Genomic DNA, 21,439 nt, shown 5'->3' with positions numbered 1-21,439 from the left:
CCTTGCAGTCAGAATGCCATTTTTTTCTATTCCAGAGGCCAGACACACCAAGATAGCCCCCAGCACAGCGAACCAGAGAGGGGGTCCTGTATGGTTTTGAAATGGAATAGAGATGGTGGGGTTTGGGGCAGACCAGGGTGCACCCAGCCTGCCGTAACTCAAGTTAGTTTCAAGACCCCTTGAAGAGCCCATCAATTTTAGGAAGCCATTGGCTTCCTAGAGCCCCCAGATTAGGCAAAACTGAAACGTGAAAGCCCAGGCTTATGGTGCTGAGCCTTCTGGCCCTGAAGCAGGGACTCTAGTGGTAAATGGTGCTGGCCCAGAAGAGGTTTTTTCCTTGAGGTGCTCTGCTGCCATCTAGTGGCACATGCCATAATAATACCACTAGCAACACAACAGGGAGGGGTTTGTCCCTGCGCAGCTCTAAGTAGAGACCTGGACTGTTTGGACACACATCTCAAGGCCAGGCCTGAGAGCTCCTAATAACCCGGTCCCTGCCTCATGCAATCTCCCAGTCCCCATGGTGGAGGTGTGCCCATTGCTGGCCCAGGAGGGAGCAGCCCCTTGTTAAATGAGGAAAACAGGACCACCATGGATAGATATTATGGAATGCATTGTAGGGATAAGTTGGGAAGAAAGATCCAGAAAGGAATGTTAGAGAAAGTCACTAGACAGCTCCCAAGAACCACTGAGGGACAAGATAGAGCTTCTCAGGAACCTGGAGAGCCAGTGTTCCCAGCTGCCAGAGCAGGACCACCAAGAGCTGGTGGGAGAGTCTGTGGGAAGCTGTAACCTTGTGTTCAGACACTTCCTTACGTTCACAGCCAAGAATGTGGTGGTGGCCCATGCTGCTGTTAGGGAGCCAGGGGGAGCAAGGCTGAGCCTGCCTGGCACCCCACACTTGCCCTTCCTCACGTCTATCCTGCAGACCTGTGGGGGTGATGGAGGTTGCTTCCTCTGCTTTCCCACTGGCACTTTCTGGGGGCAGGACTCTGGGAGGCAGAGCTGCAGCTTAACAAAGTTGACAGTAGAACAATCCCACTCGGTTTTCCTGGAAGAGCTTCCCAAATGGTGTGCTTGGGTGATAGTTACGTTAGGGATTTATGACATGGCCACATCACATGCACGTGACATTGTCTGGCAGATTTGGAGGGATTTGGGGCTGATCAAGGAAAAAGATATGACCATGAGAAGTAGTAACACGCAACGGCCTTCATGGCATGGTTGCCCCCACAGTGGGAGACCCTCCAGAGATTGTAGTCAGGGGGTCTCAGAATGGGAGGGGTGCAAGGGAACTCTCGGGGTCAGGGGGTCAGGGAGGGGGCTCCCATGTCCCGGCACTGTTGCTCAGTAGCAGAACAGGAGTCTCTGGGTCAGAGGGCTGGGAAAGGGGGCAGTTACAACTGCATGGTCCATCTAACCAATGGTAATGTGTCAATAACCAATGTGTAAAGGGAGGTTCCTGGAGAATGCAAAGCAACAAGACTCTAAATGGCTAAAAGTCTGCTTGTTTGGACTATTTTAAAAATAATTGGATACATTAACATGTATCCAGCAAGATTTTGAGCTGACAGGTCTCACCCTGCAATGAAGATGTGAACAACAACACAGAAGCCAACTTTGGCTTATTTATAATATAGATATATGCCTTTGGCACATCTGTTTTTCTAGTTGATGAAACCCTAGGCCTTGAAATGCCACAACATAGTGTTTCCCTTATTTGGTCTAGAATAGTTCTCAAAAAGTGATTTACACCTTTGTTGTTCTTAACTAGAGAATTACCTGGGTATATCACCATCTCTGAGGTAACAGTGTGGCTCTGCCCCTAAGTTGTTTGTGTCTGTTTGGTCCACTTTCACCCACCAGCCTTGTGGTGCATGCTGACTGTGTGCCTGGCAGGTGTAGGAGGTCCAGGAAGGAGCAGGAGAACAAATACCATCCCAGCCCTCAGAGAGAGGCACATAGTACTAGAATACTTGTCTAAGCGGGTATCTATAATAGTCGGGCGGGTTTGAAGAAAGATGGAGGGTGCTAGGAGGACACTGCAGGGAGATATGATTGGTGTGGGCTGAGGGTTGGCTTCCCAGAGAGTGTGAGTGTGTAGCTGGGGGTTTAAGACATGCCATGGCTGTGTGCAGAGAGGAGCAGCTCAGCAGGCTTTGGCCCCAGACTCGTCTCTGGGCTAGAGCCCCCCATGTACAAGATTGAGAGCTGCTCTAGATCTGTGGTCTCCACCTTCCCCTGCCCACCCTGCCCCCTGGGTACCCTGCTCCCTGAGCTCCCTTACATCAGGGAGGGGGCAGAGTCCTAATTCCCAGGCTGCCCATAGCAGCATACCCACCAGAAGCACGGGAGGGCAGCTGGCTGTCAGAGTGCTCACACTTAAGGAGGGCTGTGTAGATGAACCTTCCCTTGAATCTTTCCCATCATCCCCCCTCAACTCCCCACAGATGCCATCTGTGGGGGTGCACTCCGCTGGATCGGCTGGTGCTTGAAGCCAGACATGCTTTCCCCTGGTCAAGGCTGTCCAAGACGGAGAGGGTGGCCTTTTGGAATGGTGACCTCCTTATAACAGAGGCAGAGGGACTGTTTTTGCAGGATTATTTGTAAGCATTATTATAAAGTAGTTAATCCATCCATATTTGAGGAAGGAAGAAAGGAAAAGAGAGGAGAGGAGAGAGGGACAGAAGGGCACCATTTCTCACACTCACCCAACAAAGGAAACCTTACTGTCCCATCTCACAGATGGGGAAACTGGGGTCAGCACATCGGAGTGTGGCAGAGCTGGGAGTGCAGGGCCGGGCCCCTGACTCATTGAAGAAGGGCCTTGAAAGAGCAGGCAAGGCTGTTCCAGGCCTGAACCCATCTGCCTCCTGTCCCCACCCACCCCCCCTGGCCAGGTTGGCAGACCTCATGGAGCAGCATCAGGAAGAACTGGCCACCATCGAGGCTCTAGATGCAGGTGCTGTCTACACATTGGCCCTGAAGACCCATGTGGGCATGTCCATCCAGACCTTCCGCTACTTCGCTGGCTGGTGTGACAAAATTCAGGTGAGGCTGAGGCTCCTGCCCACCAAGTGAGTTCACATAAGCAGGCTGGGCCCAGCAGGAAACTCTGAGGGCAGTGCGTTAGGCTGCATGCTGCATAACAAATGAGCACAGCTTACTGGCTTAAAACAACCCCATTTATCAGCTCACATTTCTGCAGATGGGAAGTCCAGGCAGGCTGGGCTGGGTTCCATGCCAGGGTTTCACAAGGACAGTGTCAAGGTGTACCCAGGCTGGACTTTAGCTGGAGGCTCTGGGGAGACCCTGCCTGCAGGCCCCTTCAGGTATTGGTAGAGATGCAGGACTGAAGCCCGGGTCGTTGCTGGCTGCTGGCCAGGGCTGCTCTCAGCTACTGCAGGCCTTGCTCTGGCCCTTGCCCCAGTGCTCCATCCCCTTGCCATTCTCAGGCTTAACATCCCTCTGCCATGAACTGAAGAAAACTTTGCCTTTGGGGGGCTCCTGAGGTGGTTCTGGGGACACCTGCATCATCTCCCCTTCCTAAGGTCAACTGTGCCATTCTACATCTTTGCAGAAGGAGTAGCTCACCATCTCCCAGATCCCAGGGATCAGAGTGTGACAATGGGAGCCATTTTCAGAGATTTGCCCACCGTAGGCAGTGATGGGACACCCACCAGCGAGGGTTTTGTGGGGTCTCTGCCAGATCTGGGCTTCACGCTGTCTGTCCTCTCCATGGGGCTGAGGGGTGCAGGTGTGATGGAAGGTGCACCTTCTGTTCTTCCTGCTGCTGCATCTCTGCTGGCTGGAGCTGCCCCCCGCCCAGGGCCTCCTGGGCTAGCATGGCCTCCAGAGGCAACGTGGCCCCCCACTCCCCACTTCCCTGCCTCAGTGTCAAAGCCAGAGGTCTTTCCTGTACCAGGACCAACTTCCCATCTGAGGTCTGTGCCAGGCTCAGTGCAGCAGGCACCTTGCGCCTGTTGGCTGCCCACTCCACCTCTATCTGGAGTCTTCAGATGCCCCTGTCATACATAATCTGGAAGGTTTGGGTCTCTTACCTGTCTGATTCATGGGGGCCTCAGGACACAGACAAGACTCTGTTCAATTCTGAGCTCCAGGCACAGACTGGCTGCCCAGGGGGAATGGGTGAGGAAACAATGGAGCCCCTCCCAAGTGACCCCCCCACTCCGTGCTTCTTCCAGGGCTCCACCATCCCTATCAACCATGCCAGACCGAACCGCAACCTGACCTTGACCAGGAAGGAGCCTATCGGGTGAGTCATAGCGCAGGGCGAACGTTCGCCACACAATGGGTGCTTTTCAATGTGGTTTGTTCTGTGGGCGCTCATCCCCTTTCTACATATCTATCCAATGTCTTATCTGTTCACCAATTACTACATGCCAGACAGTTCAGGTGCTGGAGATACAGCAATGATCAGAACTGATGAGAATGCCTATCCTCAGGGGACTACATTCTAGCAAGTAAAACAGCTTTTGCTTCCAAAGTACCTGCTCTGTGCCAGGCACTGTTTTAATGACTTTACAAGTATGATTTTACTTAATCCCCTCAATAACCCTGCAGCAGTCAGGCTCGTAGAGGGTGCACCTGAAAATTTTTATCTGAAAAGAGTATAATGATGAATGTGTGCATAAAAACAGAACTACACAGCACCAAGGAACAGGAAAAAAATAATAAATAGGCAAAGGATAAGAACCAGTGCTCAACAGGAGAAAGACAAGTGTCCACTCCACACAGAACAGACTAGGGATTGGGGAAATGATTTACACCCAGCAGTGAGGGGCCTCACCTCACCATCAGATGGCCCGATGGCCTAGGGAGAGAGGAGCCCCCTCACACTGCCTGGGGGCGGTGGAGGGGGTCCCCCCTTGTGAGAGGCAGCTTGGCAGTGATTGTTCAGTCCCCAAATGCACCCCTGCCACAAGGCACAGCTATGGTGGCTCACTGACACAGGTGTACCAGGAGACCAGCCCGAGGGTGCTCACAGCAGCTGTGCTGGGGCCCCGGTGCTAGAACCCAGCACAGCCCCTGCTGCGCTCATGCAGCATCCTTACCAGGGCATGGAGTGCAGCTATGCGAAGGCGTGGGGCAGAGCTAGGGGGACCCCAGGGAACAGCTCCAAGAGAAACTTGCATGAGGAGAGCACACTGAGGAATGTCCTCTAAAATCATCTAAAATGGGTCAGAGGCCCAGTGTGGTCAGCACCCAGCAGGCATTCCCACCTGCTCTGTGCCCCTTACAGTGTGGGGACACCGTGACCCACCAGCAGGGACCTCACATCCCCATGGATGGTGGTCAGAGGCACTCCGTTTCCTGGAGAACGCAGGAGTGTTTTAGAAGGAGAATGGGTTCCAGTGTCATTTGGATCAACAGAAATGAGCACGGATGAATGAACACACCAGGTCCTGAAGGACCGTCCTGCTGGTAAAGGAGGCTCCTGTCGGGAGAGTGGGCTGTGGACACAGTAAACCCTCTCCTGTAGGCCACAGAGAGGGGCAAGGCTGGGGAGAGATGTCACGGACTCTAGGACAGCGGTGCCCACCCAGCCTTTCCCCCAGAGGACACGAGATGGAGGGAATGCTCCAAGATAGCCCCCCAAAACAAAGAACTACCCAGCCAAGGCGTCAGAGTGTGAAGCGAGAGTCCTGCAGGGCTGGAGTGCTGGGAGCCCCTTCCTCTGGCTCAGGCTATGAGAGGGGCTGGGCAAGGGGACCAGGGCCCAGATGAACACTGGCTGCCAGTCACATGAGTCTGTAAGATCACTGATCATCCAGACGCCTCTCAGGAAGTCTGTCCTGTCAGACTGAGGAGGACCCTGGTGCTGAGCCTCCCAGTGAGTTGGAGGAACGGGGAGGTTTTCCCTATATCGGCAGGTGTATGAGTCTGCTAGGGCCGTCGTAACAAAGTACTGAAACCAGGAGGCTCAAACAGCACACATTTACTGTCTCGGCATTCTGGGGCTGGAAGTTCCAGATTCAGGTGTCAGAAGGTTGGCTTCTTCTGAGGGTGTGAGGGAGAATCTGCTCCAGGCCTCTCCCCTAGCTTCTGGGGGTTTACCGGCAATCATTGGTGTTTCTCAATCTCTGCCCTCATGTTCACATGGTGTCCTCCTTCTGTGTGTCTATCTCTTCACATGGCCCTGTTTTTATAAAGGCATCAGTCATTTTGGGTTAGGCACCCACCCTATTCCAGTAAGGCCTCATCTTAACTAATTATATCTGGAATGACCCTAATTCCAAATAAGGATGTTCTGGAGTTAGGATTTCAACATGTGAATTTTGGGGAGTACAGATCAGCCATGACAGTGGGACTTCCCTGATGTCTGTTTTTTCTTGGAGCCCTTACAACCCTGATGACCTCATCCCCTTCCCTGGAAACACTCGCTGTGCTCCCTCAGCCATCTCACCCTGCTGGGTGTACTGGGAGTGGGAGCGGCTTTCCTAACCCCTCAGTTCACCCCATTGCTCCCAGAACGATGTGCCAGCCACCCCCAGTTTGTCCTGCCCTCAGCCTTTGTCCACACTCTTCCCCCTGCCTGGGTTTAGCTAAGAAGTCATCTTTTTCAGAAACGTTCCCATGGTGATGATGATCATGAAAATGATAATGATGAAGAAAACAAGTCACGTAGCCCGTGCGGAGTTCTTGTGTGGATGGGCTCATTAATTGTCTGACACTGACGAAGATAGTGCCCTGCATTTTACAGGAATCAGGGGAAAGCAGGGTCACATGCCTACTAGGACCACATGTGTCATCATTAGGCCCCTCAGGACTGTGGGGGGGGGTCTCCCCTTGAGGGAGACACTGCTCAGCACAGGCTTTCTCTGGGGCCGAGGGGCACACTGACACTGGGTACCATCTCTTAATGCAAAGGAAGCAAGCCTATCGGGCCTCCCAGGCTGACTGTTTCCTTCTCTCCATGGGACTGACCCCTGGCCTCATGCCTAGGAAGACCCTCACCTGCTTCCTCCTGGCCCACCGCGTGATCCCAACCCTCTCCCATACATTCTCAGACTGCCCGTGTGATCCTTGGCCTTCTCCCAAGCCCTGCCTGCTGTCACCTCCCCCACTGCCTGGTGTCATGCCCTACTCAACTGTCCCTAGGCATGTCTCACAGCTCCCATCAGAAACTTCCCGGCCATGATGCCCTGCTGGGAAGAGGGGCTACTGCCAGATTGAACATACTGCCCCATCAGGGACTTTTGGAAAGGCAGGCATGAGGTATCTCTCAGGGGACCTTTGGCTCCATATCAGGAAGCCCGGAGTGGAATGGGGTGGAGTGGAGTAGAGTAAACAGAGTGGAACAGAGTGGAGTGTTGTGGTGTGGAGTGGGGTGGAGCGGAGTGGAGTGGAGTGGAGTGAGCAGAGTGGAATAGAGTGGAGTGTTGTGGAGTGGAGAGGAGTGGAGTGGAGTGGGGTGGAGTGGAGTGGAGTAAGCAGAATGGAACAGAGTGAAGTGTTGTGGAGTGGAGTGGGGTGGAGTGGAGTGAGCAGAGTAGAACAGAGTAGAGTGCTGTGGAGTGGAGTGGAGTGGAACCGGAGTGGGTGTCAGGTTTGGGAACGAGGACACCGTTGCCAGGTGCACTCTGGCCCCGAGGCTGTTTGGAGAGACGGAGTCCCCTTTATTTTGTATGGCAGGGTCTGTGGCATTGTCATCCCTTGGAACTACCCCTTGATGATGCTCTCCTGGAAGACGGCTGCCTGCCTGGCTGCTGGGAACACAGTGGTGATCAAGCCTGCCCAGGTGGGTGTGGGTGTGTTCCGGGCAGGGCCTGTGAGCTGTAGAAGGTATCAGTAAGCACCCTATAAAGGAGACAGGTGGCCCGTTGGCCCCTTTACCCACCCAGGACTGGTTTCTCCTCAAGGAGGAGGGGTACTGCTGATGAGGGCTGGCCTTCTGTGGGCCCTGTTCACAATGGTAGGGGTGGCATGCAGCAGGGGGGTCTGTTCTTTCAGCAGTAGGGTGGCTGAGTCACGTTAGCTGACCTTGTACTTGCAGCTGCTTGGTGAGCAGTCAGAGATTTCTCCACAGATGCCAGCACTCTGGGCTTGGGGGAGCAGAAACCCTGTTTGGTAACCCTTGTCCAGGCCTCATGCTCTGAGACTGAAACCCAGTCCCTCATAGAGAAGCTACAGAGGTAGGATGTCAGGGTCACTCAGACAGGCTGGAGGGGCCTGAGCAGGGTCCCCCGGGGATGAGGACAGCCCCTGCATGAGCCTCAGCTTCTTGCTCTGTATAGTGGCAGTAGCAGCCCCTCCCCTGCCTGCCCCCAGGGGTGTTAGGAACTGAAGGCAAGATATTCCATCACTTGGCTCTGGACAGTGTGCCCAGGAGGTCTCTTGCTCCCCTGGCCACTTTGGGGCAATTTGGCTCCCAAAGTATTAAAATATAAAAACCAACCACAACAATAGTTGACATTTACAGTATTCATCCTGAGTCAGGCACTCCTAAAGCATTTTAATACATAACAAATTACACTAAAAATTTGCATATATTTGCTTATTGAGCATCTCAACAACCCTCAGATGACCCATAACCTCCCCCGTTAGCATGGGGGTGCTGCACACAGATCCAGGCGATTGTCTCTGGAGAGCACCTGACAGGCCTGTGCCCTCCCAGGGCCAGCACCCCACAGATGTGTCAGCTCTGAGGCCTGGTGGTGGGTGGGGCACAATCCAACCTTTACAAGGAAAATTACCTGGGCCTGAAGAGGAATGGCTGCTGGCAGGTCAAGGGGAGAGGAACGGCCTCCAGCAGTGAGGCGGTAACCAGATCTTGCACAGACCACTGCGTGGCACGAGGGGCTTCCAGGCAGTCCTGGGACTCACACTCCCTGAGTGAAGGAGGTATGAACATTCAGGAAGGGGCCAGGCCTGGCCACATGGCAGGAGCCTGCCAGGAGAAGGCACTAGAAGGTACATGAGGTAGCAGGCCTTCCTCCCAGCTTTCCACTGGAGCTGTGGGGGAAGCTGGCTGGGTTGGCAATACCCGCTATGATGGGGCTTCCTCTGGAGGGGCTTCCTGCCATGACTTCCTCCCTGCTTGCTACCTAGGCTGCTGGGGGAGGAGGAAGAACCCCACTTCCCAATCCCTCCTGACCCAGTCTTCTTTCCTGCCTCCTCAGGTGACCCCACTCACAGCCTTGAAGTTTGCAGAGTTGACCTTGAAGGCTGACATTCCCAAGGGTGTGGTCAATATCCTCCCGGGATCTGGTAAGGGATGGGGACATGGGCATCTGGGGGCGCCAGGGCTCCAGGCAGCTGGAGATGCACTTGGTCAGAACAGGGCTTGCTACATGATATACTCTAGTGGGACAGAGCAACTGGGGACAGAGTGATCCAGTGGGGGTGGCCAGCCTGGTAGAGAGATGGGAGAGACATACACCTGGAAGTGTTCTTGCTTTCAGATGCTTCCCCAAATGTTTTCCATTTTTTTGTATGTAGATATGTGCTCTGGAATAAATTACATAACTTGGGTGTTAAAGTCCCCCACTATTATTGTATTGTTGTCAATGTGTTTCTTTGCTTTTGTTATTAATTGCCTTATATAATTGGCTGCTCCCATGTTCGGGGCATAGATATTTACAATTGTTAGATCTTCTTGTTGGATAGACCCTTTCAGTAGGATATAGTGTCCTTCCTCATCTCTTATTACAGTCTTTGTTTTAAAATCTAGTTTGTCTGATATAAGGATTGCCACTCCAGCTTTCTTTTGGTGTCCATTAGCATGGTAAATGGTTTTCCACCCCCTCACTTTCAATGTGGGGGTGTCTTTGGGTCTAAAATGAGTCTCTTGCAGACAGCATATTGATGGGTCTTGTTTTTTAATCCAATCTGATAGCCTGTGTCTTTTGATTGGGGCATTTAGCCCATTTACATTCAGGGTAACTATGAAAGGTATGAATTTAGTGCCATTGTATTACCTTAAGGTGACTGTTCACTGTCTGTTGTCTGTGTTCGTTTCTGCTCTTTGCTGCTTTTAGGTTCTCTCTTTGCTTAGAGGACCCCTCTCAATATTTCTTGGAGGGCTGGTTTCGTGTTTGCAAATTCCGTTAGTTTTTGTTTGTTCTGGAAGCTTTTTATCTCTCCTTCTATTTTCAATGATAGCCTAGCTGGATATAGTATTCTTGGCTGCATATTTTTCTCGTTTAGTGCTCTGAAGATATCTTGCCAGTCCTTTCTGGCCTGCCAGGTCTCTGTGGATAGGTCTGTTGCCAATCTAATGTTTCTACCATTGTAGGTTACATATCTCTTCTCCCGAGCTGCTTTCAGGATTTTCTCTTTGTCTCTGAGACTCGTAAGTTTTACTATTAGATGTCGGGGTGTTGACCTATTATTATTGATTTTGAGAGGGGTTCTCTGTGCCTCCTGGATTTTAATGCGTTTCCTTCCTCACATTAGGGAAGTTCTCTGCTATAATTTGCTCCAATATACCTTCTGCCCCTCTCTCTCTCTCTTCTTCTTCTGGGATCCCAATTATTCTAATATTGTTTCGTCTTATCGTATCAATTATCTCTCGAATTCTGCCCTCGTGATCCTGTAGTTGTTTCTCTCTCTTTTTCTCAGCCTCTTTATTTTCCATCATTTGGTCTTCTATATCGCTGATTCTCTCTTCTGCCTCATTAATCCTAGCATTTAGTGCCCCCATTTTTGATTGCACCTCATCAATAGCCTTTTTGATTTCGATTTGGTTAGATTTTAGTTCTTTTATTTCTCCAGAAAGGGTTTCTCTAATAACTTCCACGCTTTTTTCAAGCCCAGCTAGTATCTTTAAAGTCATGATTCTGAACTCTAGGTCCGACATCGTACTAATGTCCGTATTGAGTAAGTCCCTGGCTGACGGTACTACCTCTTGTTCTTTTTGCTGAGGTGATTTCTTTCGTCTTGTCATTTTGTCCAGAGGAGAATAGATGAATGAGAGAACAAAATGCTAACAGGTTTACAATGTCCCCAGCAAATATACTGTATACAAATCAGAAAAGACCTGAAACCAGGGTAAAAGAAAGGGAAAGAAAGAAAAAATAAAGAGAAAAAAAAAAAAAGAAAAAAAAAGATAAAAACAAAAACAAAACAATACAAAAAAGGCAGAATATGATCAAATATGATCAGGCTAGTGCATAGATCAGTGCCACACACTAGATTTTGGGCGTATTTTGGTCTGTTAGAAAAAAGTGCCTCCTAAAATTTTAAAGGAAGCAAGACATATATGTACAAAATAAGGGTTGATACAATGAAGGGATGGAAGATGACTGTAAAGATGAAAATTATAAAAGATTTTATAAAAGGACTTGGTAAGATAAATTGTTTGAAAAAAGAAAGAAGATTTAAGAAAAAAAAAAGGAAAAAGGGAGAGAATGTGATCAGGCAGGAGACTAGAACAAAGCCATACACTAGTGATTTAGGGTATCTTTTGATCTGTTAGAAGAAACTGTACCTCAAAAATTTAAAGAGAGAACAACTTATATATATATATGCCAAAAATAAGGGTAACTACTATGAAGGGATAAAATATGACTCTAAAAATGAAAAATAAAAAATGTTTTTTTGTTTTTTTTTCAAAAAGGGATTGATAAGATGTTGGTTGAAAAAGGGAAAAAGAAAAATAAAAAAAAAAAAACAGTCAACAAAAATTAACTTTGATGAAATAATGAATCATGGTAAAAAAAAAAAAAAAGCCATGAATCTATGTGCAGTATTCCCCTAGCGCTGGAGTTCTCCCATTCTCCTTGATCGATCAACTTGGTCTTGGCTTGCTGGCTGTTTGTGCTGATCTTCTGGGGGAGGCCTGTTGCTGTGGTTTCCAAATGTCTTTGCAGGAGGCGGAATTGCCCCGCCCTTGTCGGTCCGGGCTAAGGAAGCTGCTCTGGTTTGCTCTCAGGAGCTTTTGTTCCCTGCAAGCTCTCGGTACAGCCTTGGAGGACCAGGGCAGAAATGGTGGCCTCCCAATCTCCACCCGGAGGAGCTGAGAACTCGGGGCCCCGCTCCTCAGTGTGCCCCCAGAGAAAAGCAGTCACTCCCGTGTCCCCGGTCTCCGGCCGCACTCCGTGCTCACCCGGCCTGTGATCGAGCGTTGCTATCTCTGGCACCCGACCCTGCGCGGAGTCTCCAAACCCAGCAGATCCCTGCAGTGCGCTCCCGCACCGCTCCTTCCCAGTAAGGAAAGGGAGTCTCCCCGGATCTGCCGCTTGTTGGGTCCCTGCTGGAGGAGCCGTGCCCCGACTGGGCCGCGGATCACAGTTTATGGCAACCCCGAGCTGAGAGCCCGCGCCTCTGCTCTGTCTCTGCAGCCGGCTTCCCCACTCCGATACCCGGGAGCTCTGCCGCACTCAGGCACCCCCGGTCTTTCTGTGACCCCGAGGGTCCTGAGACCACACTGTCCCGGGAGGATTCCACCCCCCTCTTAGCCACTGCAGCGACGTCCCTCCGCCAAGCCAACTTCTAAAAGGTCCGATTTTGTGCTCGGCGGCTCTATCACTTGCCAGAAGCGGCCGACGGAGGCCCCTCCCCCGCCGTCTATCCTCCCGAATATCGCCTCGGATTCACTTCTCCGCACGCCCTACCTTCCAGTAAGTGGTTGCTTCTCTGTTCAGAGAGTTTGTTGCTACTCTCCTCTTCGATCTCCTGTTGAGTTCGTAGGTGTTCAGAATGGTTTGATCCCTATTCAGCTGAATCCCTGAGACCAGACGAAATCTAGGTCTCCTACTCCTCCGCCATCTTGCTCCGCCCCTCCTTTCTGCTATTATTGTCAAATATATTTCATTTGTATTTGTTATAAATCCAACAATACAGTTATATACATATTATTTTATATAATTGCTTTTTAAATCAGTTAAGAAAGGAAAGGAAATATTCATTTAAGCTTTCTTTTGTAATTATATAATTACCTTTACTGGTGCTCTCTGGTGGATTCAAATTATTGCCTATGTCATTTGCTTTCAGCTTGAAGAACTTCCTTCAGTATATTTCTCTTAAGGTGGGTCTGCTAGCAACAAATTATCTAAGTTTTTGTTTATCTGGAAATGTTTTTATTTTTTGAAAGATAACTTTGCTGAATATAAGATTCTTGGTTGACAGTTTTGTTCTTTCAGCATTTCAAATGTATTATCTCACTCCCTTCTGCCTCTATTGTTCCTGAGAGGTCAACTATTAATCTTATTGGGGTCCCTTTATATACAATGAGTCATTTTTCTCTTACTGCTCCCAAAATTTTCTTTTGTATTTGTTTTTCACCATTTTTACTAAGATGCCTTTGGGAGTGGATCTCCTTATGGTTATTTTACATGGAATTTATTGAATTTCATGGATTTTTAGACTAATGTTTTTCATCAAATTTGGGAAGTTTTCAGCCATTATTTACTCTAACATTTTTCTCTGCTCCTTTCTTTTTCTCCTCTCCTTCTGGTACTCCCATTACACATATGTTAGTATGTTTAATGGTAACCTACTCTCCTCTGAGGCCCTTTTCATTGAATTTTTTTCTCTATCTGTTTTTTAGATTGCATAATCTCTAACTATCCTCAAGTTCATGGATTCTTTCTTCTGCCAGTTCAAACCTACTCTTGAGCCACTCTACTGAATTTCTTATTTCAGTTACTGTACTTTTTAGTTCCAGAATTCCTACCTGTTTTTTTTTTTAATTTATTGCTTATTGTCTACTTGATGAGACATTGCCATCATAGCTTCCTTTATGCATGGTTTCCTTTAGTTCGTTGAACATATTCATAATGGCTGCTTAGAAGTCTTTGTTAAGTATAACATCTGGACCCTCTCAGCTTATATTGCCTGATTCTTTTTTTTTTTTTCTTGTGATGGGTTACACTTTTCTATTTCTTTGCATGCATCATAGCTTTCTTTGTTAAAAGTTAGATAAGTTAGGTAATATATTGTACCAACTCTGGATACTGATCTTCGTCTTCCCTTTCCAAGCTTGTTTTCATTATTTGCTTGTTTCTGTCTTTATTGACTTGGCTAGGCTATAAGTGAAGTCTGTTTTCCCTGTGGTGTATAGCCAGTGATGTCACTTCTCAGGGAGCACAGCCTTGAGCACAAGATGACAGCAGTTTTAGTGGGGCTCTCTTTGACTCTCCTTTTCCCTGGTTTCCCTGTTAAGCTCTCTGCCTCCTTTGGTATCACACTCAACAGTTCAGTTCCACTAACTACAGTCTGCTTGCTCTATTGTTTTCAACAATGCCCTGGGTCATAAATTGCTCTACAATCTGATCCAATTAAATTTGGGCCCCTTTGCAGGGGTAATTTTTGAGGACATCCTTTGAGGTTTGTTCTTACCCAGAGAGCTCTTCCCTGGTTCTCTCTGGTAAACTAACTGACCTGCAGTTTACCTCATTGCTGTCATAGAGCTGTCAGCCTTCCCTTAATTGCTCACCCCCAAAATCTCCATCATTTTTCAGAATGCCCTTAGAATTGAACTTTCCCACAGTTTCAAATAAAGTCAGTATCTCTGTTCTTATAGAAAGCTTCTCCCCCTGCCCAAAATCACAGAACCACTGCATCAGGTGTTGGGCCCTGTGAGGAAGCTGGGGCTAGGCGGATGAGGTCCCAGTAGTCTCAACCTGCCACACCCAGGTTAGAGCCCTCACTTTCTGAATGGGGACTGGGTGGAAGCCATACTCACCAGGAATTTAGCCTCTAAAACTCAGAGTTGGAGGAGATGAAAAAGATATCATATCCCTGGACTGGGAGCTTGAGGAGAGGAACAATACCTTCCTGACCACCCCCACCTGGGGTGGAGTTTCCATTAATTGGTGGGAGAGGGAAGATGTGGAGGGAGAGAATTGTTCATGGCTCAAGTACCACAGACTCTCATTGTTCTGCCTGAGAGTTACTAGATTTACTTGAATAAATGTTTCTTCGCTTGCTATATGGAAATTTAGGGAAATTTCCATTGACTTTAAATGTTTTCTTTTAATGATTTTCACCAGTTATACTTATTTCCCTAGGAATTGTCAACAAGGCTCCTCATGTTAGCCTTCAGAAGTGACTCCAACCTCATACTTTTTGAGTTTATTGTGTTCATATTTTTATTATTCTTTTTTTTAAGCTGACATTTTTATTTTATTTTTAATTTTTTTATTAAGTTCAGTGATTCATTAGTTGCATAACACCCAGTGCTCATCACATCACATGCCCTCCTTAATACCCATCACCAGGCTAACCCATCCCCCTACCCTCCTCCCCTCTAGAACCCTCAGTTTGTTTCCCAGAGTCCAGAGTCTCTCATGGTTCGTCTCCCTCTCTGATTTCTTCCCATTCAGTTTTCCTCCCTCCCCCTATGGTCCTCCATGCTATTCCTTATGTTCCACATATGAGTTTTCACCATATGATAATTGTCTTTCTCTGCTTAACTTCTGTCACTTAGCATAATCCCCTCCAGTTCCAACCATGTCAATGCAAATGGTGGGTATTCATCCTTTCTGATGGCTGAGTAATATCCATTGTATATATGAGCCACATTTTCTTTATCCATTCATCTGTTGAAGGACATCTTGGCTCTTTCCACAGGTTGGCTTTTGGGACATTGCTGCTGTGAACATTGTGGTACATATGCCCCTTCTTTTCACTACTTCTGTATCTTTGGGGTAAAAACCCAGTAGTGCAATTGCTGGGTCATAGGGTACCTCTAATTTTAATGTCTTGAGGAACCTCCATACTGTTTTCCAGAGTGGCCGTACCAGCTTGCATTCCCACCAACAGTGTAAGAGGATTCCCCTTTCTCCACATCCTCATCAACATTTGTTGTTTCCTGCCTTCTTAATTTTAGCCATTCTAACTGGTGTAAGGTGGTATCTCATTGTGGTTTTGATTTGTATTTCCCTGATGGCTAGTGATGTTGAACATTTTTCATGTGTCTGTTAGCCATTGTATGTCTTCTTTGGAGAAGTGTCTGTCTGTTCATGTCTTCTGCCCATTTCCTGACTGGATTGTTTGTGTTCTGCCTTTTCATTTCCAGAGCCACTTTCAGAGAGGGATGTCCCTCCCTAGAGCAGATTTCTAAGGGTTCCAATTTTGTGCTCTGGTGTTATATCACTTTCCAGGTGCCAGCTTATGGAGGCTCCCTCCCCCTTCTGTTTATCTCCCTATATCTCCCCACAGATTCATGACTCTGCACGTCTTACCTTGCAAAAAGCAGTGCTTTTCTGCTTGTAGAGATCCAGATATATATTCTTACATCTCAGACTGCTTTCATGGGGGTTCAGAATGGTTTGGTAGATATCCAACTAAATTCAGGGGACTGGTTGAAACAGGGTCCCCTACTCCTCTGCCATCTTGCCTCCTCTATTTTTATTACTCTTAAATAACATGCAACTGTAGTTTTGATATCTTCTCTGACCCAGCAAGTAAGAAGACTAAAAAACTCACCAAGTTTTTTTCTAAAATTCTGTTCTTCTATTTCTAGTTTTATTATGTCATGATTAGAGAATATGGCCTGTGTATTTGTTTGCTAGAGCTGCCATAATAAAGTACCACAAACTAGATAGCAAATAAAGTCACATTCTGAGGTACTAGGGGTTAGGATATCAACACATGAATGGGGGGAAGACACAATTTAACCCATAATAGCTTGTAAACATTCTTCTTTCTAAAATGGAGAACTTCCTGGGGCACCTAGGTGGCTCAGTCGTTAAGCATCTACCTTCGGCTCAGGTCATGATCCCGGGTTTCTGGGATTGAGCCCCGCATCAGGCTCCCTGCTCTGTGGGAAGCCTGCTTCTCCCTCTTCCACTCCACCTGCTTGTGTTCCCTCTCTTACTGAGTCTCTCTGTAAAATAAATGAAATCTTTAAAAGAAAGAAAGAAATAAAAATAAAATGGAGAACTTCTGGAGTGCCTGGCCAGGTCAGTCAGTGGAGCATGCAACCCTTGATCTCAGGATTGTGAGTTCTAGCCCCACATTGGGTGTAGAGAGTACTTAAAAACAAAATCTTTAAAATGGAGAGTTTCTTTTTAATTTGATATGTGATACCTTCTTATAAATATTATTATTATTAAATACACTTTATTTTTCAGACCAGTTTAAGGTTCACAGAAAAATTGAGTGGAAAGTGTAGAGAATTCCCATATACTTTATATCCCCATATACTCACACCTCCTTCATTATCAACATCCTATGCCAGAGTGGTAGGTTTGTCACAATTGACAAACTTACACTGACACATCAGTATCACTCAAAGTCCATGATTTTCATTAGGATTCACTCTTGATGTTGTACATTCTATGACTAATGTATAATGACATGCCTCCACCAATGTGGTATCATATAGAATAGTGTCACTGCCCTAAAACTTCCCTGTGCTCCACCCACTCATCCCTCCCTCCCTCCAGTCCCTGGCAGCCACCAATCTTTTACTGTCTCCATAGTTTTGCCTTTTCCAGAATGTCATATAGTTGGGCTCATACAGTATATAGTCTTTTCAGATTGGCTTCTTTCACTTAGTAATAGGCATTTAAATTTCTTCCACATCTTTTCATGGCTTGATAGCTCATTTCTTTTTAATGCTGAATAATACTCCATTGTCTGGATGTACCACAGGTTACTTATCTGTTCACATAGTGAAGGACATCTCAGTTGCTTCCATGTTTTGGCAGCTATGAATAAAGCTGCTAATAACATCTATGTGCAGTGTTTTATGTAGACAATTTTCAACTCATTTGGTAAATACCAAGGAGTGTGATGGTTGGATCTTACAGTAAGGTTGTGTTTGCTTTTGTAAGAAATGGCCAAACTGTCTTCCAAAGCAGTTGTACCATTTTGCATTCCCACCAACCATGAACGAGAATTCCTGTTGCTCCATATCCTCTCTAGCATTTGATGTTGTCAGCATTTTGGACTTTGGCCATTTTAATAAGTGTGTTGTGGTTGTTTTAATTTGCAATCTCTAACGATATATGTTGAGCATCTTTACATATATTCATTTGCCATCCGTATATCTTCTTTGATGAAGTGTGTGTACAGATATTTTGCCCATTTTTTAATTGGGTTGTTTATTTTCTTATTGTTGAGTTCTTTGTATATTTTGGATAATAATCCTTTATCAGATATATCTTTTGCAAATATTTCTTTCCCAAACAGTTATTTTCTTTTTAACAAGAATGGTGGAATGGAATTAGTATCAAAATCACTTACAGAGCTGTGGCGTCTGGGTGGCTCAGTCGGTTGAGTGTCTGACTCTTGGTTTCGGCTCAGGTCATGATCTCATGTGTTGTGGGATGGAGCCCTGTGTCAGGTTCTGCACTCAGTGGGGAGTCTGCTTGAAGATTCTCTCCCTCTGCCCCTTCTCACACTCACACTTTCTCTCTCTCTCTCTCTCTAAAATGAATAAGTAAATCTTTTAAAAATCACTTATAGAGCTTTAACTATATTTAGAGCTTTAACAATATATAGAACTTTAACTATATATAAAGGATGCAAGTATCCCACTCCAAACCTACTACACCAGAATCTTCACAGGTGCACCTGGGCACATGCAGTTTTATGAGCTCGGAGGCAGGGGAGCAGTGGAAATGGAGGGACTGGGTGGGTGGAGGAGCCCAGGACTGGGCAATTGACAAGGCGGGGAAGGGAAGTGTCAGGACTGACTCCCAGGTTCTTGGCTTCAACAACTGGTTGCAAGGAGAGGTTGTTTACTGAAATGGAGAACCTGGAAGAGAAGCACATCAAGGGAAAGATTAAGAGCTTGGTTTCAAATATGTTGAATTTGAGAGGCTGTTAGACATCCAAGTGGAGATGCCGAACAGAGGAATCACAAATGGATCCAGATCCCAGACAGATCTAGAGGATGATGTGTCTGGAAATGGCATTTGAAGAGGTGTGCCAGGGTGAGATCAGCTGAGGAGAAAGTGTATGTTGAAGAAAGGAGAAGATAGCCTCATTTTAACTTAATCACCTCTTTAAAGACCCTGTCTTCAAATACAGTCAGATCTGAGGTACTGAGGGTTAGGACTTCAACATAATGAATTTTAAGGGGACACAATTCTACCTGTGGCAGGCAATGAAGCCCAGGAAGCCCTGGGCACTGAGGGCACTAAGCACTTGGGGTGCACAGTCCAGAGCTCTGGCCTCAAGATGGACGTGTGGGGGGGTGGAGCTTGTATCTCCCCTTCAGCACCTGGCAGCCTCCCTGACCCCCTTGCCCACTCTTACCTACAGGCTCTCTAGTTGGCCAGAGACTCTCAGACCATCCCGATGTGCGGAAAATAGGGTTCACAGGTTCCACAGAGGTGGGAAAACACATCATGAAGAGGTAGGTGGTTGAGGCTACCTCTGGTCACAGTGTTGGGTTGTGGACAGTGCTGTGTGTGAGGTTGATGCAGATTCTGACTCTGTGTCTGGGTTTCTGACAAGCCCTTGGTGGGGCTGGTGCAGCTGCTCTGCGGAGCATACTCAGACCGGGGGCTGCTGAAGACAATGTGATTTGGGGCCATGAGCACAAGTGGGACAGAGCTGCTCTGAATTGAGATGTGCTTCAAGTGTAAAAGGTCCACCGGATTTTGAAAACTTAGTACACAAAGTGGCTTGTTAATAACTTCTTGTATTGGGGCGCTGGGTGGCTCAGTCATTGAGCGTCTGCCTTCGGCTCAGGTCATGATCCCAGGGTTCTGGGATCGAGCCCCACATTGGGCTCCCTGCTCTGCGGGAAGCCTGCTTCTCCCTCTCCCACTCCCCCTGCTTGTGTTCCCTCTGCCTCTGTCACTGTGTCTCTCTGTCATATAAATAAATAAAATCTTAAAAAAAATGTTGATTGCAAGTTGAAATAATATTTTTTATTAATTGGGTTAAATAAAATATATTAGAATTAATTTCACTGGTTTCTTTTTAGTTTTCTCTTAAAACTAAAAGAAATTTTATTTAGTTTTTTAGTGGCTGCTAAAGAATTGCCATTACATATGTGGCTGGTATTTGAGGCATTTGTTCTAGTCTATTGGACAGCCCTGTTCTAGAACATCCTCTCATCTCTTATTCCTTGGACTTGCCTCAAGCAGCTGGGGTTGTGTTTCTGGCTCTGTCACTAATTCATGATATGACTGGGGCCAAGCCTGACCCTTCCAGGCCTCAGTTTCCCCAAAGGTAGTTTGCATGCTCCATGGTGCTGGTCTATGTAGCTGATGAGCTTGGAGAGGGCTGGACCACAGCACAGTACCTTGTAGCCCTGGCTTCCCCAAGACAACCATGGGATGCCTGAGCCCCACCCCACTGAAGCTGGATTCTGGAGGTGGGTTTCAGGCATCTATAGTTGAGTGAAAAGTACAAATAGAGAGGAGCTGGGGCTTCTGTTGGGCATATTAACACCTTTCTCTGAGGTCATGTGACCACCCTCATCTGTCTCTGTTGTAAAACTCAGGCATGAGAACTCCCGGGGCAGTCCAGCTATGATATGACAATGCCATGGGGAGAAAGGTTTCTCTTGTTTTAAAACATCTCATTGTAGACCCCAATGCAGAGCAGTGTTTTTTCTCCCTGGGACTCTTCTGCAGCCTCTGACCCTGCTCTCCATGGGCCCCTCTGTGCACCACAAGATGGATTCTCACCCCTTGGCCCCACGACCCCTCTGTGAGCTGGGGTGCAGTCTGGACCCTGCCCCCTTACTTGAGTGGCACCCTGCTTGATCTCAGCAGCTTTACATGAGATCCTCTTCTGGGTCAGGAGCTACAGCCAATGTGGCTCGGGGAGCGTGTCTTTAGGATCAGTAGAGGCTGATGTCACAGCCTGTGAGCAGGCCAGGTGGAGCTGTTCTGATGCATTTTGAATGTAGGAGAATAAGCCTCAGCACTGAAGAGAGGGAGGCTGGTGGTGGTGCAGGACTGACGGACAGAGGGAGTTGGAAGGGTGGCTGCAAGTAGTCACAGCCGCTTATTTACCTGTCCTTATTCAAAAGCTAGCTAGTCTCTCCTGTGCTGGATAGGCGAGAGTCATATGTGAGCACATGTGTGTTAAGGCCAGAGGGAGGGCTCAGTAAATATCAGCTCTGAGGAGTCCAGGGCAGGAGGACTTGGGTAAGCATCCTGTGGCTCTGGGACTGCCATCTTCTGGGGGCTTTCCAAAACCCCTGTGGCTGGTGCCTGAGATGGAAGCCCTCTTCCTGGGTCAGTCCTGAGTGAGAAGACCCTCCACTCCCCTCCTGTGCAATGCCTGTGTTTCACTGACCCAGTTCTTTAGTGTCCCTTGAGAGGACAGTATCAGTAAGCCCACTTTGTGCCCACCGATGCAGCGTGCACAGGATCCCCAGCTTCTCTCTGCACCTGTCACTAAAAATCTGAGGTGCCAGAGTCCCTGTGGCAATGCAGCTGCCCCAACTGGAGAATGGTTCTGTGTTTGGTTTATTCATTGGATATTTACCAAACACAGCTGCATGACCAGACAAATGCCTGCCTGCCCCACTGGGGCTTATGTTTTGATGGGCAGGGTT

The 21,439-nt window shown here is 47.7% G+C and overlaps 1 protein-coding gene across 2 annotated transcripts in view; it reads left to right on the top strand.

Moving 5' to 3' along the window:
• ALDH1L1 (aldehyde dehydrogenase 1 family member L1) overlaps positions 1 to 21,439 on the top strand; it is an 82,335-nt gene that overhangs the window by 50,127 nt on the left and 10,769 nt on the right. For both annotated transcript variants that reach the window (XM_028101735.2, XM_028101736.2), the window contains 5 exons: positions 2,901 to 3,051; positions 4,206 to 4,276; positions 7,657 to 7,762; positions 9,144 to 9,231; positions 19,183 to 19,276. In XM_028101735.2, coding sequence (XP_027957536.1) covers positions 2,901 to 3,051; positions 4,206 to 4,276; positions 7,657 to 7,762; positions 9,144 to 9,231; positions 19,183 to 19,276 — 510 coding nt within the window. The remainder of the gene's footprint in view (positions 1 to 2,900; positions 3,052 to 4,205; positions 4,277 to 7,656; positions 7,763 to 9,143; positions 9,232 to 19,182; positions 19,277 to 21,439) is intronic.

Source organism: Eumetopias jubatus, unplaced genomic scaffold (assembly GCF_037043125.1).
Source record: "Eumetopias jubatus isolate StellerSeaLion01/CBP00866 unplaced genomic scaffold, mEumJub1_p1.0 scaffold_1, whole genome shotgun sequence".
NCBI lineage: Eukaryota > Metazoa > Chordata > Mammalia > Carnivora > Otariidae > Eumetopias > Eumetopias jubatus.
The sequence above is the reverse complement of the archived record's forward strand: the minus strand, read 5'-3'. Positions and strand labels throughout refer to the sequence as shown.